Source organism: Pristiophorus japonicus, chromosome 1 (genome assembly GCF_044704955.1).
Source record: "Pristiophorus japonicus isolate sPriJap1 chromosome 1, sPriJap1.hap1, whole genome shotgun sequence".
NCBI classification, from domain to species: Eukaryota; Metazoa; Chordata; class Chondrichthyes; family Pristiophoridae; genus Pristiophorus; species Pristiophorus japonicus.
In genome coordinates this window covers 397,612,625-397,638,053 of record NC_091977.1, presented here as the reverse complement: position 1 = coordinate 397,638,053, position 25,429 = coordinate 397,612,625, and the positions used below count along the sequence as shown (strand labels likewise).

Genomic DNA, 25,429 nt, shown 5'->3' with positions numbered 1-25,429 from the left:
AATGGCCAGAATTGGTGTAGGTGGCTGGTTACACACCGCCTTTGGATGAAAAAGAAAATTAGCTAAAAAAAATCGTAACGAAATGATTTGCTGGTGCAAATTGATTGGGGAAACTGTGGATTTTTAAGTTAGGCTAGAAAAAGCAGCCTGCTCCAAAAAAAACGGCACAAATCACTGGGGAAAATTGAGCCCATAGAAAGCACCAAACACTTGTAGAACTGTAGCAACAGCCAGAAGAAATCAACCGCAACTAACCTGTAAGTAGTTGATGATCCTTTTAAATTGTGCTGGTGGGAGGCTGAATGTTTGTTCAGCCATGGGAGGTTAAGTGTTGAGCTCAAAATGGCAGCGCTGGCATCAGATCAGCTTTGCATGCTGATTGACATCATGATCTGCCTGCTCTGCATGTTTCTAGCGGGCGTTCACTCCGTGCATGCTAACGCCCTCACCAATATGGCATCTGGGGTGATTCGCCCCACAAGTGTGTGAGCCACAGATGCCATTTTGGAGCTCTAAGGGCACTCAGCACCCCAAAAATGGGCACTATGGATCTGAATTTTGCGCCCTTTGTTTCCATTCAGCTGAACTCTGCTTTGTCACAGAGCCAACATTTTAATTTATAAATTTAAATGTTATTAAAGGTACTTTGCTGACAATGGCAGATGAGTTGGAAAAGTTCCTTGAAGAACAGAGGGCCAAGTTAACACAAGATAAAATTGAGCTGGACCAAGATCCACCATACATGGAGATGAGAGTAAGTCTATAATTTTAATGCTTTTATATTAAAAACAGCAAGTTAATTTGAAAAATTACTTGAATGAAAGTGAAGTTAGGTGCAGATTCTCTATAGTATGTATTGATGTTCAAATGTAGCAAATTTATTGAATAAAATCTAGCATTTGTATCTAAAGTTATATGGGCAGCTGATGAGTGTATCATCATAGGCAGTCTCTCGGAATCGAGGAAGACTTGCTTCCACTCCTGAAGTGAGTTCTTTGGTGGCTGAACAGACCAATACGAGAGCCACAGACTCTGTCACAGGTGGGACAGATAGTCGTTGAGGGAAGGTCAACATGCTAATCAATTGTTTACTTGAGATGGGGGAAAATAATAGGTTTATGAATTTCTCCTGAGTTACTTGATTCCAGAATTCATGGGCCCAAGTTTTGGGCCGCGCCGAGAATGGCGCAGCCCCGACCTGGACGCCTGTTTTTCGCGCCTCAAAGCGCGCCTAAAAATTTTTCACAGATTCTCCGGCTCCCTGCTGGTCCTTTGGTCCTCGGCGCGGTGCAGCACGAGCTGTGGGGGGCGGAGCCAGGTCTCTGCGCTGAAAACAGTGCCGGGACCTCTGCACATGCGCGCTACAGTGGGCGCGCATGTGCAGTAGCTCCAGGCACCCAAAACTGTGTGGGAGGGGCCCGAAGCACGCAGCTCGAAGTCTTGGGGCCCGGCCCGTTCAGCCTCTCTCTCTCTTCTTTCTTTCTTTCTTTCTTTCTTTCTTTTTCTTTCTTCCTTTCCTTCCTTCCTTTCCTTCCTTCCTTTCTCTCTCTTTCTCTCTCTTTCTCTCTCTTTCTCTCTCTTTCTCTCTCTTTCTCTCTCTTTCTCTCTCTTTCTCTCTCTTTCTCTCTCTTTCTCTCTCTTTCTCTCTCTTTCTCTCTCTTTCTCTCTCTTTCTCTCTCTTTCTCTCTCTTTCTCTCTCTTTTTCTCTCTTTTTCTCTCTTTTTCTCTCTCTTTCTCTCTCTTTCTCTCTCTTTCTCTCTCTTTCTCTCTCTTTCTCTCTCTTTCTCTCTCTTTCTCTCTCTTTCTCTCTCCCCTTCAGCAACACAGATAGAGACACACTGGGGGGGGGGATCCCAGCACGCTGTTGGAGGGCTCCCGGTGCTGCAGTCGGTAAGTAGAAAATGTTTTATTTATTGATTTTTAAAAAAAAATGATTTCTTATTAATTTTTTTTTGATTTTATTGATGTTTTTATTATTGATGGCTCTTTATTTGTAAAACTGAAGTGTTTAATGTTTGTAAGTTTCCCTTTAAACCCCCCTCCACCCATTCCCTATGCCTGATTTGTAACCTACGCCTGATTTTCTAAAGTGTAGACAAGGTTTTTTCGAGCGTACAAAAATCTTCACTTACTCCATTCTAAGTTAGTTTGGAGTAAGTTTTCACTGACGAAACTTTGAAAACAGGCGTAAGTGGCCGGACACGCTCCCTTTAGAAAAAAAAATTCTGTTCCAAAGTGAAACTGTTCTAACTGACTAGAACTGGAGCAAACTAAATGACGAGAATTCCGATTTCTAAGATACTCCGTTCTACACCAGTTGCTCCTAAAAATCAGGAGCAAATCATGTGGAAACTTGGGGCCAAGGGCCCTGAACTTAAGGAAAGGTAACTTCGATGGTATGAGGTGTGAATTGGCTAGAATAGACTGGCAAACGATACTAAAAGGGTTGACGGTGGATAAGCAATGGCAAACCTTTAAAGATCACATGGATGAACATCAGCAAATGTACATCCCTCTCTGGAGTAAAAATAAAACTGGGAAGGTGGCTCAACCATGACTAACAAAGGAAATTAAGGATAGTGTTAAAGCCAAGGAAGAGACATATACCGTATATACTCGCGTATCCTGCGATCTCGCGTATCATGCGACCCCTAAATTTTCGTCCCCAAAACATGATTTTATCATATATCTCATGTATCATGCGAGTCACTTTTTTGAGATCGAATACAGACCTTAACATGAAACATCGAGTGGATTCTGCTGTGAAAGCTGTTCGCGAATCGAACACCGATACAGCAATCATTCCAGCTGGCTTGACTAGCGTCGTTCAGCCACAGCCTCTACTGTGTTTGCGGGTAAAAGAAGCATGGGCTGAGCTAGATGGAGCCTCTAATAATGCAGCAAACTTCAGAGGGAGTTGTGGGTGGCGATCTCTAGACCACAGCAAAGATACAGTACAAGCGACAATAGAGGCTGCAATCCAGCCCAGGAGATACCTGCCGAGATTCAGCGTGGATACGGTCTGCTTAACAGCCTAACAGCCTAATCTTGGCCAGCACTTCACACCCGCAAATTTTGTATCTCGCGTATCATGCGACCCCCCAAATTTAGGTTACAATTTAGGTCTTCAAAAGTCGCATGATACGCGAGTATATACGGTAAATTGACTAGAAAAAGCAACAAACCTGAGGACTGGGAGAAATTTAGAATTCAACAGAGGAGGACTAAGAGTTTAATTAAGTGGGGGAAAATAGAGTACGAGAGGAAGCTTGCAGGGAATATAAAAACTGACTGCAAAAGCTTCTATAAATATGTGAAGGGAAAAAGATTAGTAAAGACAAATGTAGGTTCCTTGCAATCGGATTCAGGTGAAATTATAATGGGGAACAAAGAAATGGCAGACCAATTGAACCAATACTTCGGTTCTGTCTTCACGAAGGAAGATACAAATAACCTTCCGAAGGTACTAGGGGACAGTGGGTCTGAAGGAACTGAAGGATAGCCTTATTAGGCGGAAAATTGTGTTCGGGAAATTGATGGGATTGAAGGCCGATAAATCCCCGGGGCCTGATAGTCTGCATCCCAGAGTGCTCAAGGAAGTGGCCCTAGAAATAGTGGATGCATTGGTGATCATTTTCCAACAGTCTATCGACTCTGGATCAGTTCCCATGGACTGGAGGGCAGCTAATGTAACACCACTTTTTAAAAAAGGAGGGAGAGAGAAAACGGGTAATTATAGACCAGTTAGCTTGACATCAGTAGTGGGGAAAATGTTGGAATCGATCATGAAGGACGTAATAGCGCATTTGGAAAGCGGTGACAGGATCGGATCAAGTCAGCATGGATTTATGAAAGGGAAATCATGCTTGACAAATCTTCTGGAATTTTTTGAGGATGTAATTAGCAAAGTGGACAAGGGAGAACCAGTGGATGTGATGTATTTGGACTTTCAGAAGGCTTTTGACAAGGTCCCGCACAAGAGATTGTTATGCAAAATCAAAGCACATGGTATTGGGGGTAATATACTGACGTGGATAGGGAACTGGTTGGCAGACAGGAAGCAGAGAGTCGGGATAAACGGGTCCTTTTCAGAATGGCAGGCAGTGACTAGTGGAGTGCCGCAGGGCTCAGTGCTGGGACCCAAGCTCTTTACAATATACATTAACGATTTGGATGAAGGAATAGAGTGTAATATCTCCAAGTTTGCAGATGTCACTAAACTGGGTGGCGGTGTGAGCTGTGAGGAGGACGCTAAGATGCTGCAAGGTGACTTGGACAGGTTAGGTGAGTGGGCAAATGCATGGCAGATGCAGTATGATGTGGATAAATGTGAGGTTATCCATTTTGGGGGCAAAACCACAAAGGCAGAAAATTATCTGAATGGCGGCAGACTAGGAAAAGGGGAGGAGCAATGAGACCTGGGTGTCATGGTACATCAGTCACAAAGTGGGCACGCAGGTACAGCAGGTGGTAAAGAAGAGAAATGGCATGTTGGCCTTCATAGCGAGGGGATTTGAGTACAGGGGCAGGGAGGTGTTGCTACAGTTGTACAGGGCCTTGGTGAGGCCACACCTGGAGTATTGTGTACAGTTTTGGTCTCCTAACTTGAGGAAGGACATTCTTGCTATTGAGGGAGTGCAGCGAAGATTCACCAGACTGATTCCCGGGATGGTGGGACTGACCTATCAAGAAAGACTGGATCAACTGGGTTTGTATTCACTGGAGTTCAGAAGAATGAGAGGGGACCTCATAGAAACGTTTAAAATTCTGACGGGTTTAGACAGGTTAGATTCAGGAAGAATGTTCCCAATGTTGGGGAAGTCCAGAACCAGGGGTCACAGTCTGAGGATAAGGGGTAAGCCATTTAGGACCGAGATGAGGAGAAACTTCTTCACCCAGAGAATGGTGAACCTGTGGAATTCTCTACCACAGAAAGTAGTTGAGGCCAATTCACTAAATATATTCAAAAGGGAGTTAGATGAAGTCCTTACTACTAGGGGGATCAAGGGGTATGGCGAGAAAGCAGGAAGGGGGTACTGAAGTTTCATATTCAGCCATGAACTCATTGAATGGCGGTGCAGGCTAGAAGGGCTGAATGGCCTGCTCCTGCACCGATTTTCTATGTTTCTATGTTAACGAAAGTTTTAAAATAATCCTGACTGCCCCACCAGAAATAAATACAACAACAACAACTTGCATTTATAAGGTGCCTTAACGTAGCAAAACATCCCAAGGTGCTTCACGAGTATATAATCAGACAAAAATTGATGACGAGATATTAGGACAGATGACCAAATGCTTGTTCAGAGGTAAATTTTAAGCAGTGTTTTAAAGCAAGAAAGAGAAGTAAAGAATTTTAGGGAGGAAATTCCAGAGCTTATGGCTTAAACAGCTAAAGGCACACTTGCCAATGGTGGGGAGGAAAGAGGCCAGAGTTGGAGGAGTGCAGAGTTTTTGGAGGGTTGTAGGACTGGAGGAGGTTAGAGGTAGGGAGGTGCAAGGTCATGAAAGGATTTGAACATGAGGGTGATAATTTTAAAATCAAGGTGTTGGACTGGCAGCCAATGTAAATCAGTGAGCACAAGGGTGTGGGTGAATGGGACTTGGTGCGAATTAGTATATAGACAGCAGAGTTTCGATCAGTTTATGGAAGATGGGAGGGCAATATTCAGGATATCAGTTTAATATTACAACTTAGTAATTGTTATAACACATTTCCATTGTCACAGTGCTGTAGAAAGCAATGTTTATAGAGTAAAGCTGCACTTAAGAAATCCCACCTGTCCAGCCTTTGACCCACTATTCATCCCAACATTTCTGCAGCTACCCGATCTGCTCAACCTCCCTCACCACCACCTTTGATGTCCTAGTGCCTATTAAAACAATTACTCTCTCTCTCACTCTGCCCGTTCCCGCTGGTACAGCCCTCCTCTTTGCTCCCTTAAATCTAAGAGATGCAGGCTTGAACGGACATGGCAGACAACTGGTTTAGCCATTCACTGCCCGATCTGGCTGGATCACATAAAGCATCATCGGGTCCTGCTCTCTCCTGCCAAAACTGCTCACTATTCCAGAATTATTCTAAAATGCAAAGATATGCCCGAGTTATATTCTCTACTGCTAACCGTCTTCTTAAAACCCTATCCCCTGTCTACTCCACCCTCGCCTCCAACAAGTGCGAGGAGCTCATCGACTTCTTTGTCTCTAAGATTGAGACCATCCGATCAGCTGCCTTTGTCACTTCCCTTCATCCCCTAGCCCACCGGGCCAAACTTCTTCTAAGGTTCCCCTCTGCCCTAGCCCTGTAGTCGCATCATTCTCCAGTTTCTCTCTGATCTCCCTTCATGACCTCTCCGCATTCCAGAAGCTAGGAGTTAAATTAAAAAGTAGGACCTCAAAGGTAGTAATCTCTGGATTGCTACCAGTGCCACATGCTAATCAGAGTAGAGGGAGCAGGATAGTTAGAATAAATACATGGCTTGAGCAGTAGTGCAAGAGGGAGGGATTCAAATTCCTGGAACATTGGAACCAGTTCTGGGGGAAGTGGGACCTGTACAAAAGGGACAGTCTGCACTTGGGCAAGACTGGAACTGATGTCCTGGGGGTAACATTTGCTAATGCAGTTCGGGAGTGTTTAAACAAATATGGCAGGGGGATGGGAACCTATGCAGCGAGACAGGGCGAAGTAATATGGAGTCAGAAACAGATGGTAGAAAGGTAAAAAGCAATAGTGGAAGGCCGAGTAAACAAAGGCAAGAAACAAAAAGGGCCACACTACATTATAATTCTAAAAGGACAAAGGGTGTTAAAAAAACAAGCCTGAAGGCTTTGTGTCTTAATCCGTAATAAGGTGGATGAATTAACTGTGCAAATAGATGTTAACAGATATGATGTGATTGGGATTACAGAGACGTGGCTCCAGGATGATCAGGGCTGGGAACTCAACATTCAGGAAGGATAGCATAAAAGGAAAAGGAGGTGGGGTAGCAATGCTGGTTAAAGAGGAGATTAATGCAATAGTTAGGAAGGACATTAGCTTGGATGATGTGGAATCTATATGGGTAGAGCTGCAGAACACCAAAGGGCAAAAAATGTTAGTGGGAGTTGTGTACAGACCTCCAAACAGTAGTAGTGATGTTGGGGAGGGCATCAAACAGGAAATTAGGGGTGCATGCAATAAAGGTGCAGCAGTTATCATGGATGACTTTAATATGCATATGGATTGGGCTAACCAAACTGGAAGCAATACGGTGGAAGAGGATTTCCTGGAGTGCATAAGGGATGGTTTTCTAGACCAATATGTCGAGGAACCAACTAGGGGGTAGGCCATCTTAGACTGGGTGTTGTGTAATAAGAGGGGATTAATTAGCAATCTCGTTGTGCGAGGCCCCTTGGGGAAGAGTGATCATAATATGGTGGAATACTACATTAGGATGGAGAATGAAACAGTTAATTCAGAGACCATGGTCCAGAACTTAAAGAAGGGTAACTTTGAAGGTATGAGGCGTGAATTGGCTGGGATAGATTGGCGAATGATACTTAAGGGGTTGACAGTGGATGGGCAATGGCAGACATTTAGAGACCGTATGGATGAACTACAACAATTGTACATTCCTGTCTGGCGTAAAAATAAAAAAGGGAAGGTGGCTCAACCGTGGCTATCCAGGGAAATCAGGAATAGTATTAAAGCCAAGGAAGTGGCATACAAATTGGCCAGAAATAGCAGCGAACCCGGGGACTGGGAGAAATTTAGAACTCAGCAGAGGAGGACAAAGGGTTTGATTAGGGCAGGGAAAATAGAGTACGAGAGGAAGCTTGCAGGGAACATTAAGACGGACTGCAAAAGCTACTATAGATATGTAAAGAGAAAAAGGTTAGTAAAGACAAACTTAGCTCCCCTGCAGTCAGAATCAGGGGAAGTCCTAACTGGGAACAAAGAAATGGCAGACCAATTGAACAAGTACTTTGGTTCGGTATTCACTAAGGAGGACACAAACAACCTTCCGGATATAAAAGGGGTCAGAGGGTCTAGTAAGAAGGAGGAACTGAGGGAAATCCTTATTAGTCGGGAAATTGTGTTGGGGAAATTGATGGGATTGAAGGCCATTAAATCCCCAGGGCCTGATGGTCTGCATCCCAGAGTACTTAAGGAGGTGGCCTTGAAAATAGCGGATGTATTGACAGTCATTTTCCAACATTCCATTGACTCTGGATCAGTTCCTATGGAGTGGAGTGTAGCCAATGTAACCCCACTTTTTTAAAAAAGGAGGGAGAGAGAAAACGGAATTATAGACCGGTCAGCCTGACATCGGTCGGTAGTGGGTAAAATGATGGAATCAGTTATTAAGGATGTCATAGCAGCGCATTTGGAAAGAGGTGACATGATAGGTCCAAGTCAGCATGGATTTGTGAAAAGGAAATCATGCTTGACAAACCTTCTGGAATTTTTTGAGGATGTTTCCAGTAGAGTGGACAAGGGAGAACCAGTTGATGTGGTGTATTTGGACTTTCAGAAGGCTTTCGACAAGGTCCCACACAAGAGATTGGTGTGCAAAGTTAAAGCATATGGGATTGGGGGTAGTGTGCTGACGTGGATTGAGAACTGGTTGTCAGACAGGAAGCAAAGAGTAGGAGTAAATGGGTACTTTTCAGAATGGCAGGCAGTGACTAGTGGGGTACCGCAAGGTTCTGTGCTGGGGTCCCAGCTGTTTACATTGTACATTAATGATTTAGACGAGGGGATTAAATGTAGTATCTCCAAATATGCGGATGACACTAAGTTGGGTGGCAGTGTGAACTGCGAGGAGGATGCTATGAGGCTGCAGAGTGACTTGGATAGGTTAGGTGAGTGGGCAAATGCATGGCAGATGAAGTATAATGTGGATAAATGTGAGGTTACCTCTTTGATGATAAAAACAGAGAGACAGACTATTATCTGAATGGTGACAGATTAAAGGGGAGGTGCAACGAGACCTGGGTGTCATGGTACATCAGTCATTGAAGGTTGGTATGCAGGTACAGCAGGCAGTTAAGAAAGCAAACGGCATGTTGGCCTTCATAGCGAGGAGATTTGAGTATAGGGGCAGGGAGGTGTTACTACAGTTGTACAGGGCCTTGGTGAGGCTGCACCTGGAGTATTGTGTACAGTTTTCGTCTTCTAACTTGAGGAAGGACATTCTTGCTATTGAGGGAGTGCAGCGAAGGTTCACCAGTCTGATTCGCGGGATGACGGGACTGACCTATCAAGAAAGACTGGATCAACTGGGCTTGTATTCACTGGAGTTCAGAAGAATGAGAGGGGATCTCATAGAAACGTTTATAATTCTGACGGGTTTAGACAGGTTCGATGCAGAAAGAATGTTCCCAATGTTGGGGAAGTCCAGAACCAGGGGTCACAGTCTAAGGATAAGGGGTAAGCCATTTAGGACCGAGATGAGGAGAAACTTCTTCACCCAGAGAGTGGTGAACCTGTGGAATTCTCTACCACAGAATGTTGTTGAGGCCAATTCACTAAATATTTTCAAAAAGGAGTTAGATGTAGTCCTTACTACTGGGGGGATCAAGGGGTATGGCGAGAAAGCAGGAATGGGGTACTGAAGTTGCATGTTCAGCTATAAACTCATTGAATGGCAGTGCAGGCTAGAAGGACCGAATGGCCTACTCCTGCACCTATTTTCTATGTTTCTGTGTTTCTATGTTTTTATCTTGTCCATGAGGATCACTTCCTGCGCCCTCGACCCTTTTCCCACCAAATTGCTGACCACCCAATTTCATTTTCTGGCTCCCATGTTATCTGACCAACAGTTCTTTCTCTTCATGTACTGTCCCCGTCTCCTTCAAATCTGCCATCATCACCCCTCTCCTCAAAAAACAACCCTTGACCCCTCCATCCTTGTAAACTACCGCCCCATGAACTTGCACCTCCCTACCTGGCCTACTCCTGCTCCTATACCTTATGTTCTTATGTTATGTACCTCTGTAACCTCCTCCAGCCCTATAACCCTCCAAGTCCCAAATCTGTGCCCATCTTTCCCGGAACTCCATGTTTGAATCCCTCCAATCAGGTTTCCGCCCCTGCTACAGTACTGAAATGGTTCTAATCAAAGTCACAAATGACATCCTTTGGGACTGCGACAAAGATAAATTATCCCTCCTCGTCCTTCTCGACTTGTCTGCAGCCTTAGACATGGTTGATCACTCGATCCTCCTCCAACGCCTCTCCACCATCGTCCAACTAGGTGGGACTACACTCGCCTGGTTCCAATCTTATCTATCTAATCGTACCAGAGAATCACCTGGCTTCTCTTTCTGCTCCTGCATCGTTACCTTTGGTGTCCCCTAAGGATCTATCCTATTTCTCATTTGCATGCTGCCCCTTGGCGATGTCATCTGAAAACAGAGTCAGTTTCCACATGTATGCTGACGACACCCACCTCTACCTCAGCACCACTTCTCTCGACCCCTCCACAATCTCTAAATTGTCAGACTACTTGTCTGACATCCAGTACTGGATGAGCAGAAATGTTCTCCAATTAAATATTTGAAAAACTGAAATCATTGTTTTTGGTCCCCACCACAAACTCTGTTCCCAAGCCACTGATTCCATCCCTCACCCTAGCATCTCTCTGAGACTGAACCACACTGTTCTCACCCTTGGTGTCATATTTGACACTGAAATGAGCTTCCCATCACTAACATCGTCTATCTCTGTCCTTGCCTCAGCTCATCTGCTGCCGAAACCCTCATCCATGCCTTTGTTACCTCTAGATTTGACTATTCCAATGCACTCCTGGTTGACCTCCCACGTTTCACCCTATGTAAACTTGAAGTCATCCAAAACTCGGCTGCCCGTGACCTAATTCGCGCCAAGTCCTGTTCATCCATCTTGTTATTAAGAAGCAACTGGATGAATATTTGGTTCGAAGATTAAATTGAATACTCAACAACAACAGCAATTTGTATTTAAATAGCACTTTTAACATCGTAAAAAGTCCTAAGGTGCTTCACAGGAGTGTCCAAAGACAAAAATCCGTCACTGAGCCACAAGGAGAAATTAGGGCAGATGACCAACATTTTGGTCAAAGACAGGTTTTAAGGAGCGTGTTAAAGGAGGAAGGAGAGTTTTAGGGAGGGGATTGGGTCTGAGACAACTGAAGGCACGACCACCAGTGGTTGAGCGATTATAATCAGGGATGGTCAAGAGTGCAGATATCTCAGGAGGCTTGTGGGGCTGAAGGAGATTACAGAAATAGAGAGGGACGAGGGCATGAAGGGATTTGAAAACAAGAATGAGAATCGGATGCCAATGTAGGTCAGCGAGCACAGGGGTGATGGGTGAAAGGGACTTAGTGCGAGTTAGGACAAGGGCAGCCATATTTTTGGATGACCAAGTTTACGTAGGGTAGAACATGGGAGGTCAGCCAGGAGTGTGTTGGACTGGTCAAGTCTAGAGGTAACAAAGGGATAGATGAGGATTTCAGCAACAGGTGAGCTGAGGGAGGGGCGGAGATGAGTGATGTTACGGAGGTAGAAATAGGCGGTCTTAGTTGTGCCGCGGACGTAGCTCGGAAGCTCATTTCAAGGTCAAGTATAACAACAAAGGTGCGAACAGTGTAGTTCAGCCTCAGACAGATGCTAGGGCGAGGGATGGAGTTTGTGGTGGGGATCAAAAACAATGGCTTCGGTCTTCCCATTATTTAATTGGAGAACATTTCTGTTCATCCAGTACTGGATGTCGGACAAGCAGTCTGACAATTTAGAGACGGTGGAGGGGTCAACAGAAGTGGTGCTGAGGTAGAGCTGGGTGTTGCCAGCGTACATGTGGAAATTGACCCTGTGATTTAGGATGATGTCGCCAAGGGGCAGCATGTTAATGAGAGATAGGAGGGGGCCATGGATAGATCCTTGGGGGACACCAGAGATAACGATTGGGAGTGGGAAGTGAAGCCATTGCAGGTGGTTTTCTGGCTACGATTAGATAGATCAGAATGGAATCTGGTGAGTGCAGTCCCACCCAGCTGGATGATGGTGGAGAGGCGTTGGAGGAGGATGGAGTGGTAACCTGTGTCAAAGGCTGTCGAGAAGGATGAGGACGGATAGTTTACCTTTGTGGCAGTCATAAAGGATATTATTTGTGACTTTGAGAGCTTATTTTTGTACTGTGGCAGGGGCGGAAACCTGATTGTGAGATTCAAACATGGAGTTCCGGGAAAGATGGGCACAGATTTGGGAGGCGACAACGCGGTTCAAGGACTTTGGAGAGGAAAGGGAGGTTGGAGATGGGATGTTAGTTAGCAAGGACGGAGGAGTCAAGAGTTGTTTTTTTGAGGAGGGGGAAAATGACGTCAGATTTGAGGGAGGGGGGGAACAGTACCTAAGGAGAGAGAACCTTTAATAATATCAGCTGACATGGGTTGAGTGGTCAGCAGTTTGGTGGGAATAGGGTCGAGGGAGCAGGAATTGATCTTCATGGGCAAGATGAACGTGGAGAGGTCATGAGGGAGATTGGAGAGAAACTGGAGAATGATACGAGGCTAGGGCAGGGTGAAACCTTGGAGATGTTTGGCACAGTGGGCTTGGGGAAAGAAGGGAAGTGGCAGAGGCAGCTGATCTGGTGGTCTCAATCATCGAGACAAAGAAGCCCATGAGGTCCTCTCACTTGTTGGAGATGCGGGTGGAGGAGACCGGGGAGAGGGATTTAAGAAGACGGTTAGCAGTAGAGAATAGAAACCAGGGGTTATCTTTGTATTAGTGAGCAGTTTTGACAGACAAGACCAGGACCTGATAATGCTGGTCTGGCGGTGAATGGCTACACTAGTTGTCCGCCATATGCCTTCAAGTCTGCATCCCTTGGACTTAAGGTAGCGAAGATGAAGGCTGTACCGGGGGATGGCCAGGGTGAGAGAGAGTGTAATTTTTAAAATCGTGATTAGGGCATTAAAGGTGGTGAGGGTTTGGTTGAGCAGATCGGTAGCCGAAATGACATGAATGGAGGGCCAAAGGCTGGACAGTTGGGATTTCGTAAGTGGTGTTGGGAAAGAGTTTTTTTCCGGGGCGGACACAGAAGAATTAGGTTTGGGGGAGGGATGGGGGATGTGGGTGGAGAGCGATAAAAGAAGTGATGGACTTATCTGTGATTGACACAATGGGAGAAGCAAAGCCACAGGAGATGGCCAGGTCAAGGATTGGCCATGAATATGGGTTGGGGAGTTTACATGGTGGGAGTGATTAAGGGAGGATAAGAGAGTAGTGAAGTCAGAGGAGAGAGAGGATTATGAATTGAGAGGTAGGTTGAAATCACCGAGGATGAGAAGTCACTCGGTGCGAAGGCTGAGGGAGGAAAGCAGTGAAGATATCTTGTGATAACATTTTTTATGATACTTGGGTGGGCAGTAGCGAACGAGAATTTTAAATGAGATGAGTGAGGTGGAATAAGATGAGTTGTTCAAAGGAGGAGAAAGTGCCAGAGGGGTAGGTGGACAGACCAAGGTATGATTGGGTGATGAGAGCCGCACCGCCGCCACGGAGGTCTGGCCGGGGCAAATGATGGAAGGTATAGCCAGGCGGGGAGGCTTCATTTAAAGGTAAGGTGTCATCACCCCTCAGTCAAGTTTCCATCAAGGCCATGATGTCGATCCAATCATCCACGATAAGTTCATGGATGGCAAGGGCCTCTTTCGCAAATGAATGGACGTTCTGGAGGGAGATGTGGAGATGGTCGATGATGACTGACCCACTGTCAGTGTCCACAGGGTCAACACTGGGAGGTGTGAGTTGGACGGGCAAGAGATTGGCAAGATTAATCCCTAGCGGACACGCTGGGCAGGAAGGTCGCAGAGAGAGTAGGATTGGGTTGCTACTCGTGAGAAGGCCGTGACATGTGCCAAGGTAGACATTTCAGAGGATGCCAAGAAGTTGTAGGCTTATCTAAGAGGGTGTCAAGCCTGGGACGACGGTAGGAGAGTAAGAAGGTCGAAGAGTAATTAAGGATTGAGGTAGGGATTTGGGAGGGCAGAGTATCAGAGGGGAGATGAAAGGATGCATGATGACAGGAGAGTGCAGTCGGAGTGATATGGACAAAAGGGAAAAGGAGATTTTAAAAAGTGTAAATAGAAGTGAACTGCTCTGGTCTGGAGCGGCAGCCAAAATGTGTGCATGAATGGACATGGAAAAATTCTAGTTGCGTAGGTCTGGTTATGTAGCAGTTAATAGGATACATATTTCCTAGTAGGAGCAGGGAATAGGTTGGAGACACTAGTAGGGAGACCAGAGTTAAAGTCGCAGGTCACGTGGAGGAAAAAATTGATGTAGGTCGAATGGAGTTAGCATGTAGCATCAATGAACTGTTGTCCAAGTATAGAGACAGGTGTAAGGTGCGTGAAATCCAGAAGCTATTTGAAGGGTAGAGGATGGAGGTTATTGCCGTAGGAATGAGAATCGGTTTCGGTGCAGAAAGTTGTTTGCGAAGTTGACGGAAGTTGGAGATCACTGTAGATCAGAGTGAATTGTTAGTTTTTGACATGTATGGTGCTCTGGGAGGTAGAGACAACTTTTCCTAATCTCACCAGGGAATATTCATCATGTATTTCAGCAATCATATAAATGTGGATGTCATCCCTTATCAATCTTCTGTTCTCCAGTGAAAACTAGTTCAGTTCAGCCCTTGTCGAGAGTATTTTGAGCAATACACCACCACCTCGTGGCCAGATATTGCAATTACAGGATGATGTTTATTTAGTTCATTTCTGTCATAAATATGGGCTTGGAATTTACAATGGGAAAAGTTGACTTAAGTGTGACAAATGTGTTTATAGGAAGTAGACAAGCCCAGGTGTAATTGTTTTAAATTCTTACATGGAGTTGCAAGCTCCATTTGAAAACTGTAAACATTTCCTATGGAAATTCCAATGTAAAATGTCTATATTTAACTGTCAAAATTCTTTATCATGCCTCTAAGTGGCATTTAATATCATTTCTACTATTAATCTGAACAGTGGCTTGTCACAGCTGCCAGTAGCACCACCATATGATGCTGTAATAGTGCTTCCCCATAAATCATTCAGAATGCTTTCTGGAAAATGTTTTGTCCATAAGTTTTTATCACTGACTGAAATTACTATGTCTAAACAAACCAAATAAAAAATTATATATAATTCACAGTAACATAATTACCTTTTATCCATTGAATTGAATCTTGTGTGTTTTATTATCTTCATTATCGTTATTACTGAAGACCTCGGCCTCTCCCAAACACCTGTGCATGACTAGATATTTTGTCCCAGAACTGCAATGATTGAGCTGTTTTTTAAGAATGTGCAGTCTATCTAATTTCTCCAGGTACACCAGTACCATTCAGTCAGCTGTAATGAAGGAATACGTTTCTTTAGATTCTAGTAATTTCCAATCTTCTTACTTTTCTTTAATATTTAAAAACTAGTGGCCAAATTTCAAAAGCTTCATTTACTTAGTTATTGAGTGTTTTTAAAAGAGGCTGTGTACAAGAGAGAGAAAAAACAACTATTGATTACAGACCTGGTATCTTTTGTTTTTTCTTCTATTAATGTCAAATGTTAAGATAAATGTGTTTGCTCATGCTAATGTTACTCAAATTGCCAAAAAACATTGGACTTTAAGGCCAACTAATTATTTCACCTGTGTTTTGCTGATCGTTAAAAGGTAAATGTTCTAATTGCTTACACCTGTGAGACACATTCTATGGCCCCAAGTTTCCAAATGATTTCCTCCTGATTTTTAGGAGCAACTGGTGTAGAACGGAGTATCTTAGAAATCGGAATTCTCCACATTTAGTTTTCTGCCGTTCTAGTCGGGTAGAACAGTTTCACTTTTGAACAGAATTTTTTTTCAAAAGGGGGCGTGTCTGGCCACTGACGCCTGATTTCAAAGTTTCCACAGTGAAAACGTACTCCAAACTAACTTAGAATGGAGTAAGTGAAGATTTTTGTACGCTTGAAAAAACCTTGTCTACACTTTAAAAAATCAGGCGCAGGTTACAAATTAGGCGTAGGGAACGAGGTGTCATTAAATTCTACAATCAATCCTTAGTTATACTTATACAAATATTATACAAATAAATCCAACCTGAATAAAAATTTATAAGCAAAGAAAAGATTAAATAAACCATGTTCCTACCTGTGTGAAAGTGCTTCAGGCAGGCCTTCCAGGCAGCGGTGTGGCGTCAGTGTCTCGTCTCGACGGCAGCGGCGGGTAGCAAGCAGCCTTCGAGCTGAGCTGCGGTGCTTGAGGCAGGCCTTCATTCCCCGTGAAGATACAGCACCCGGACGGACTTGAGGCCATTCGGCCATGGGATTGCAGCGGCGTTAGTGGCTGGCCGGGAGCCGAAGAATCAGGAGCGGACGTGAGGCCATTCGGCCATGGGATTGCAGCGGCGTCAGTGGCTGGTCGGGAGCCGAAGAAAGAACAGCAGCAGCCTTCGAGCTGTGAGGGGGACTGACTGAGGCCATTTGGACAGGGAAAGGCAGCCACATCGACATCTTTATATTTAAATTTGCAGAATGGGTGCACCACATATTATGCAATGGTTTGCTTCCTCATGCAAGAAATTCTTTGTTCTTGGTGGAAGTTGATCCATTGCAAAGTTGAATTGGCACTTTTATTTCTCCAAACACACAGTCCTTAATTTGCAGGCACCGATTCTGCAAGTTTAGCAGTGAAAAGCTGAACTCACTGATTTCAGCAGGTGATTTATTCAGCAGTGCTGCTAAAAGCACTCCCTCACACACAGAAATATCAAGAAAATTAAAATACAAGCCTTTGCAGGGGTCCAAGAAACAAATCTTCACTTTTTCTGCAGTACTTTTAAAAATGGCCGAGTGCCAATGTTTACTTCAGACTGCGCGTGTGCGAACGCTCCAACGTGCACGCGCAGGGTTGCCGGCACCAAGAAGCCTCATTTCAATTGTACCCGCCCCCTGCTACTTACAAAATCGGCGCGAGTGGTAGGCTCCGCCCCCTGTGCGTCGCGCCAAGCAGACATCGAGCTCCAAGGAGTTCGAGAATAACGCACTTTTTTTTCGGCACCGTTTTCGGCGCGAAAAACAGGCGGCCAGCTCTGAGGTGTGCCTTTTTCACCGCGTGTGGAAACTTGGGGCCATAGGGCCCAAGTTTCCGCCCTCTGGAAAAACGGCGCATCTCCATAAGGTGTGCCGATTTTCTGGAATAAAAAGGGTGGCGAAAACTTACCTTGTGATTCTCCGGTCTCCTCAGGACGTCTTCGTGCTCGGCGTGGCGCAGCACAAGGGGTCGGGGGCAGAGCCAGGTCCCGGCGCTGAAAACAGTGCCGGGACCTCTGCACATAAGCGCTAGAGTGTGTGCGCATGTGCAGTAGCTCCTCACCCCCGAGGCTGCTTGGGAGGGGCCCGACCCTAGCCCTGGCCGAATGGGCTCTGGGCGAAGATCAGGACTCGGGCCTCCCTCCCGTTCAGCCTCTCCCCGCGCCCCACTCCACGTCGCCAGGGCCCGCCCGCCCGGCATCTCACTGGGGGCGGGCCTTGCCCGAAGTGTCGTTAGTTGCCCAGCCCGTTCAGCCTCTCTTCACTGCCACCCCCCCTCCTCTTCTCGACATCCCCCCCTCCTCTTCTCGACATCCCCCCCTCCTCTTCTCGACACCCCCCCTCCTCTTCTCGACACCCCCCCTCCTCTTCTCGACACCCCCCCCCCCCTCTCGCTGATAGAAACAGAGAGCCAGAGACACTGGCGGGCCCTCTCCCAGCATGCTGTTGGAGGGCTCTCGGTGCTGCAGTAGGTGAGTAGAAACTTAATTTTTTATTGATTTATTTATTTATTTATTTATTTATCATTTATTATTGATGATGGCTCTTTATTTGTAAAAGTGAAGTGTTGAATGTTTGTAAACCCCCCCCCCCCCCCCATCTCTCGTTCCCTACGCCTGTTTTTCTGAACGTACAAAAATCTACACTTACTCCATTCTAAGTTAATTTGGAGTAGGTTTTTGCTGCCTAAACTTGCAAAACAGGCGTAAGTGGCTGGATACGTCTCTTTTTGAAAAAAAATTTTGTTCTAAAAGGAAACTATTCTAACTCACTAGAACTGAAACAAACTAAATGCCGAGAATTGCAATTTCTAAGATGCTCCATTTTAAACTAGTTGCTCCAAAAAAATTAGGAGCAACTCCGGCCGAAACTTGAGCCCAATATAGAAACATAGAAAATAGGTGCAGGAGTAGGCCATTCAGCCCTTCGAGCCTGCACCACCATTCAATAAGATCATGGCTGATCATTCACCTCAGTACCCCTTTCCTGCTTTCTCTTCATACCCCTTGATCCCTTTAGCCGTCAGGGCCATATAAAACTCCCTCTTGAATATATCCAATGAATTGGCATCAGCAACTGTGCGGTAGGGAATTCCACAGGTTAACAACTCTGAGTGAAGAAGTTTCTCCTCATCTCAATCCTAAATGGCTTACCCCTTATCCTTAGACTATGTCCCCTGGTTCTGGACTTCCCCAACATCGGAAACATTCATCCTGCATCGAACCTGTCCAGTCCCATCAGAATTTTATATGTTTCTATGAGATCCCCTCTCAGCCTTCTATACTCTAGTGAATGCAGGCCCAACCTATCCAGTCTCTCCTCATATGTCAGTCCTGCCATCCTGGGAATCAGTCTGGTGAACCTTCGCTGCACTCCCTCAATAGCAAGAACGTCCTTCCTCAGATTAGGAGACCAAAACCGAACACAATATTCCAGGTGAGGCCTCACCAAGGCCCTGTACAACTGCAGTAAGACCTCCCTGCTCCTATACTCAAATCCCCTAGCTATGAAGGCCAACATATACCATTTGCTTTCTTCACCGCCTGCTGTACCTGCATGCCAACTTTCAATGACTGATGTACCATGACACTCAAGTCTCGTTGCACCTCCCCTTTTCCTAATCTGCCACCATTCAGATAATAATCTGCCTTCGTGTTTTTGCCACCAAAGTGGATAACCTCATATTTATGCACATTATACTGCATCTGCCACGCGTTTGCCCACTGTCCAAGTAACCTGCAGCCTTTTAGCGTCCTCCTCACAGCTCACACCGCCACCCAGCTTAGTGTCATCTGCAAACTTGGAGATATTACACTCAATTCCCTCATCCAAATCATTAATGTATATTGTAAACAGCTGTGGTCCCAGCACTGAGCCCTGCAGCACCCCACTAGTCACTGCCTGCCATTCTGAAAAGGACCCGTTTATCCCGACTCTGCTTCCTGTCTGCCAACCAATTCTTTATCCACGTCAGTACATTACCCCCAATACCATGTGCTTTAATTTTGCACACCAATCTCTTGTGTGGGACCTTGTCAAAAGCCTTTTGAAAGTCCAAATACACCACATCCACTTGTTCTCCCTTGACAACTCTACTAGTTACATCCTCAAAAAATTGTAGAAGATTTGTCAAGCAGGATTTCTTTTTCATAAATCCATGCTGACTTGGACCGATCCCGTCACTGCTTTCCAAATGTGCTGCTATTTCATCTTTAATAATTGATTCCAACATTTTCCCTACTACTGATGTCAGGCTAACCGGTCTATAATTACCTGTTTTTTTCCCTCCCATTTTCTTAAAAAGTGGTGTTACATTAGCTACCCTCCAGTCCATAGGAACTGATCCAGAGTCGATAGACTGTTGGAAAATGATCACCAATGCATCCACTATTTCTAGGGCTACTTCCTTAAGTACTCTGGGATGCAGAATATCAGGCCCCGGAGATTTATCCCATCAATTTCTCTAACACAATTTCCCACCTAATAAGGATTTCCTTCAGTTCCTCCTTCTCACTAGACCCTCGGTCCCTTAGTATTTCCGGAAGGTTATTTGTGTCATCCTTCGTGAAGACCGAACCAAAGTATTTGTTAACATCTATGTTAACATCTGGTTTATTTTTTTTTTAAAGAAAGCTGAATTTTCAAAGTTTAAAGAATGCCTTTTTCAGCAGAACAGATTGAAAAGGAAGGATTAGGAGGACCCTGGTCTATCACCAAGGAATGAGTGGGATTGAAGGAAAGTAGTTGGCAGCATAAGGGTGAGATGAGTTACAGTAGTGGGAGGAGAAGGATATAGGGGTTTCTGTACTCTGGATAGATAGGTAGGTAGTGATGGGACTGTAGGGGAGGGGGATCGGAAAAGTGAAGGGGTAGGGTACATTATAGTATGAGGGAATGTTTGGAAGCAGAGGAGTGATTGGAGGAGGACATCGAGAAGGGAACTGCTAATAGAAGTAAAAACAGAAAATGCGGGAAATCTCAGCGGGTCAGGCAGCAGCTGTAGAGAGAAAAACAAAGTCAACGTTTCGGGTCAATGACCCTTCAGAACTGCCGAATGTTCGAAAAGAGCACATTCTTAAGCACTCTCCCTTTCTGCATTCTCTGTTTTTATTTCAGATTCCAGCATCCGCAGTATTTTGCTTTTGTGCTAATAGAAGTATTTTCCCCAACCTCCCATTCGGAATACACTCTGTATTGTATGTAGCTCTTTTCCCTGCCACATCACATCATACCACTCGCCACCTTCCACCTGAAAGAAAAGAAGAAACAGGCAGAGAGAAACTCAAATATTTGGAGGGAAAGAAACAGCAACATGGACAGGAGATGGGCAAGATAGATACCCTAGTCTCTGCTTTATTGTTTGCAATGCGACGGGAGATTTTTTTAATACAAAGTATTAACAGCCATACAAACCATAAGCAGGTTCCACTGTGTTAGGTGAATGTGACTTATCTTCCTGATATAAATAGTTTGAGACAATTGCAGTTGATCTTTTTATAACCTTTGTCTTGATTTTTTTTCTCAGACAAAATCTTCAGAACCATTTAATCAGACCCATCAAGCTGCTGACTCAATAGCTAAAGGAAATATCCTTCCAGGCATTCAGTCTATGAAAGAAAATCTACAAACTGGCAGATCTAAAGGTATAGTAGCATCCAACATGTTGAAATTATATAACTAGCTCCCCACCGTGGCTCAGTGGGTAAATTTAGCTTATGGTGGTGGACTGTGCTGTTTTGAACAAGAAGGTCCCATGCAGAATACCTGGTCTTTGTTGAGATCCCTCTGTTCTTTGTATACATAACCTACGTGGATTGGCTATTTCAATGGAAGCTGGTTAAATTCAGGCACATGATTACATAGCACTGCAGTGAAATTACAACAGAAATGTAATGTTTGCCTCCATGCTGGTGTTTACCCTACATCTGTGAATAGTACTAAAATTCCACTCTCAATTTTGCCGAAGCCCATTTTCTGGCGTATTGCCAGAATTACGCCCATTTTTCTAGGCCAGAAATGCGGCGGAAATAATTTGCCAAAGTTTCCCCGATCTATAATGCGAATTTGGCATCACGCAGTGTGTCCAGTTGCCTCGGGCGGAGGGGGTCGTTACAATGGACACACATGCGCAGTACAGCTTCGAGTTGGCAATCGGCCATTTTTAAAGAGTCAGTTGTGTGTGCAAGAAGGAGTGCTGTGTGAGAGCATTGGAAAAATCGGAGCTGCAACAGTACAAGATACAATGCGGTGCAAGGACCAAGAATTTCTTACAGGAACAGATGGCAGCAGAGGCCACATAAAAGTTCCACCCAAAGAAATGAAGAAATGCTGGAACCAAGTTGCAGAAGATTATTGCGCAATGGTGACCACCACGAGATTTGGAGGCCAGTATAAAAGGAGGTGGCAGACCTTGCTCAAGTAGTTAGTGTGAGTAATATTTTCATTTATTCAATGGAATTGCAATTGTAAATGTGACCAGCTGTATATGTCCCACCCAGCAGAAAGACATCCTCTCTCAAAAGTTGCATTTTCATCTTTGCAGAGGAAAGTGGCACACAACGAACGAGGAAGAACCCGAACAGGAGGAGGCCCGGCAAATCTGCAGCCACTGACACCCTCGGAAGACCGGGTCGCTGCTTTGATGGTCCTGCCTGGAGAAAAGCAATCGCCACTGCACAAGCTGGGCCCACGCTTGAGGGAGAGGGTAAGTCCTGCAAATTCCACAGTCTGGCTTTGCTAAATGTTAAGTACTGTGTGGGCCAGCTATGCTTGGGTTCCTGGGGATGTCTCTGTCAGCTATGCTTCGGTTGATGCTTTATGCTATCATTCATCATGGTCCTTCAAATTAGCGTGCTGCCTGGCCTGCACTGTGTGAGCCTACTCATGCCACCCACCCTGCCCCCTCTGCTGCTAACCATTTATCTGTGTTCTGCTATATTTTGCAGAACTTGAGGCTGACCCTGACGATGTAGAAGAAAATTCAGACGAGGACCGGCCTGAGCAGGATAACATCTTCGAATCCAACCCTCCAGACCAAGAACATGTGGGGAAGGGGATAGAGCTGGATGAAGCCCCACTGTTTTACTGCCTTTGGAGGAGGTGCCACTCATTGTGGTGACAGCCCCTTCTGTGACTCGTTGTTTGAGTACTGGTGGGACATTCCATGGTTTCCGAATATCTGAGGCTGCGGGTCCCAGTGGTTGGGTGCAGCGAGGCATATCCAGGGCCCCATCTTCCGAGGTTGAGGGTCCCAATGATGTGGTGCAGCGAGGCACACCCAGGGCCCCACCGTCCCAGGCTGCGGGTCCCAGTGGTGGGGTGCGAGTCCCACCCGTGGGGAGAACGGGAAGGAGAGCTCGACCGCGCTATCCTGAGTTGCAGGATCTAACACATGTGGTTCAGATGATGTCATTGAGTGCGGAGAGCATTGACCTTACCCGATCACTCCTGGACGCCATCAGTGGGGTGAGTGATGAGGTAGTGGGACTGTCGGGAGAAGTAACAGCAATGACACGAGAAATGGGAATGATATCCGGGAGGGAATTGTGACCATGAGGGAGGGAATGTCGGAGGTAGCTGATGCGCTGTCAGTGACCATCAGGGAGGAAATGTCAGAGATAGTGCAATCATTGTCACTGACCATAAGGGAGGGAATGTTGCAGGTAGTTCAGACAGTTTTGCTCAACATGAGGGAGGGAATGTTGCAGGTCGTTGAGACACTGTCAGGGCACATGAGGGACGGCATGTTGGAGTTAGCTGTTGCAATAAGGGAACACACCCAGATCCTGCGTCCATTGACAGAATCAACTGCCACTCCCACTCCAATCCCCACACCAGCCTCTGAAGAGCCCAAAGCCGGGCCCTCCAGCTTGCCGCCTGGGCCCTCCAACTTGCCGCCTGGGCCCTCCAACTTGCCGCCTCCTGCCAGCCGCTCTCCCCAGTCCCTCAATATCCCCCAGTACCCAATATCTTAGAAAGAATAAGCTTGGTACCAAGCCCAGAAACACTGCGCCACCACCTGCGGGCAAGACCAAGCACAGCAGGCGGTCTTGGAATAAGGTGAAGGATAGATGGATGGGTGCAGCCTTTCTTTGCTGTTGTTGTTGTTGTTGTTACTGTTGTAACTGTTCTCATTAAAAGTTTTTTAAGTTATGTAAATTTACAAGTTTAAAAGTTTGTGAGTGATAAAGTAAAGTTTGATACAAGAATAATTTTAGTTAAGCACAGAACAACTGTTAAACTTTTGAATAAAATATATTTTACATTAAAACTGAATCATTTCCATTATTTGTTTGATTATTAAAACAACTTTTGAAGTAAACAAGAATAATTTCCATTTGTTCCATTAACGGAACACAGCATTACGGAACAGCTCCAAACAGTAAACATGGTCCATGTGGAATAGTTGTCGCCGAGTCCGCAGGCAGCAGTAAAGTGTTCATGGATGAGCTGCTGGCGCAAGGCTCGAGCAATCGTTCAAGGGGCACGATGGCCCGCCCTCCTCCGCCATCATGTTCCGGCCTCGGGCACTTGCATAGCTTCCTTGTCCTTGTCGTCGTCCTCCTGCTCGTCATCTGCATCTTCCGCATCATTATCAAGAGCCACTCTCACCGCAGGTGGGTCTTCCACTACCAGATGCTGCTGCCTCATGATGGCTAAATTTTGCAGCATGCAGTACACAACAGTGAACTGACCGACAATCTCAGGAGTACAGCAAGTAGCCTCCGGAATGGTCCAGGCATCGGAAACGCTGTTTCAAGATGCCAATGGTCCTCTCTCTGATGCTGCGCGTCGCAATGTGCGACGTGTTGTATTCATGGTCAGCTTCCGTCCGGGTTACGTGTAGGGGCGTCATGAGCCAGGTGGCGAGGCCGTACCCTTTGTTTCCCAGTAGCCAGCTCTGCCCTTCTGACTGATGCTGAAACATGGCAGATATAACGCTATTGTGTAGTATGAACGCATCATGGTTGCTCCCAGGGTATCCTGCATCATTTGACATGATACGATGCATGTCGTCACACACGAGCTGTACATTTAATGGAGTGCAAACCTTTTCTATTCCTGTACATCTCTGAATCCTCCAAAGGTGCTCGCAAGGTGATGCGGGTGCAATCCATGCAGCCCTGTACCTTTGGGAAGCCAGCAATCCTGGAGAAGCCCACAGCCCTGTCATGGATTGCTTGGGCGGTCATGGGGAACTTTATGAAGTAATTCCTCTGTGCATACAGTGCAGCTGTCACCTGCCGAATGCAGACATGTGTTGGATGTTGAGACAAAGGATACGGCCTCGCCACCTGGCTCATGACGCCCCTACGCGTAAACCAGACAGAAGCTGACCATGAATACAGCATGTCTCACATGGCGAGGCGCAGCATCATAGAGAGGACCATTGGCATCTTGAAACAGCGTTTCCGATGCCTGGACCATTCCGGGGTGCACACATCCCCAGTTGTAGCTTGAAACGAGCTGGACGCATAGAATGAAAGTGCAGCTGTAACCTTCGCTTTAATTGACAAAGCAATCCTTCTGATGCTTCAAGGTTGCAGGTCTGCTTTGACCAACTTACAGATCTTAGTTACAACTTCTTTGCGGAAATGCAGCCTTCTGACACAGTCTACATCACTCGGGTGGAGGTACAAACGCCTGTCTCGATATACCCGGTGGGTAAGGCTTCCTGCCCAGCACCCTACGGGCTCTGATGTTCCTGCTGCGATGACGTCGAATCAATTGTCTCCAACGTAGTTTTAAGTTCAGAAATGCCCTGCGCTTGCGATTAATTAGCTCTTGGATCTCCTGGTCATTCACATCAAACCAGTCTTGGTGTTTCCTGGTTGAGTGACTGAGCGTCTCTTCGCAGGCACTGGTTATGGAGGCTTGGAGGGCAGACCAAGCGCTGTGGGCATTCTGCGTCTTGGGGTCATCAAGGGTCATCAGGTTAGCAGGGAGGCGCTGGCTGTATAGGGCTCTCTTAGCCTGGTCGTTGAGTGCCCCGGCATTGATTTTTTTTTTTTGTGGCACTGCTTCTGCTGCCATCGCCATTTTGGGGCTATATTGATGTTGATGATGGAACGGATTAGACGGTGGTCCGTCCAGCGGTTGTCCGCTCCTGTCGGCGCAGG

The 25,429-nt window shown here is 45.8% G+C and overlaps 1 protein-coding gene across 3 annotated transcripts in view; it reads left to right on the top strand.

Moving 5' to 3' along the window:
• LOC139274688 (centrosome and spindle pole-associated protein 1) overlaps positions 1–25,429 on the top strand; it is a 355,670-nt gene that overhangs the window by 34,197 nt on the left and 296,044 nt on the right. For all 3 annotated transcript variants that reach the window (XM_070891381.1, XM_070891368.1, XM_070891373.1), the window contains exons 2-3: positions 642–754; positions 20,836–20,953. In XM_070891381.1, coding sequence (XP_070747482.1) covers positions 656–754; positions 20,836–20,953 — 217 coding nt within the window. In that variant the 5' untranslated portion in view covers positions 642–655. The remainder of the gene's footprint in view (positions 1–641; positions 755–20,835; positions 20,954–25,429) is intronic.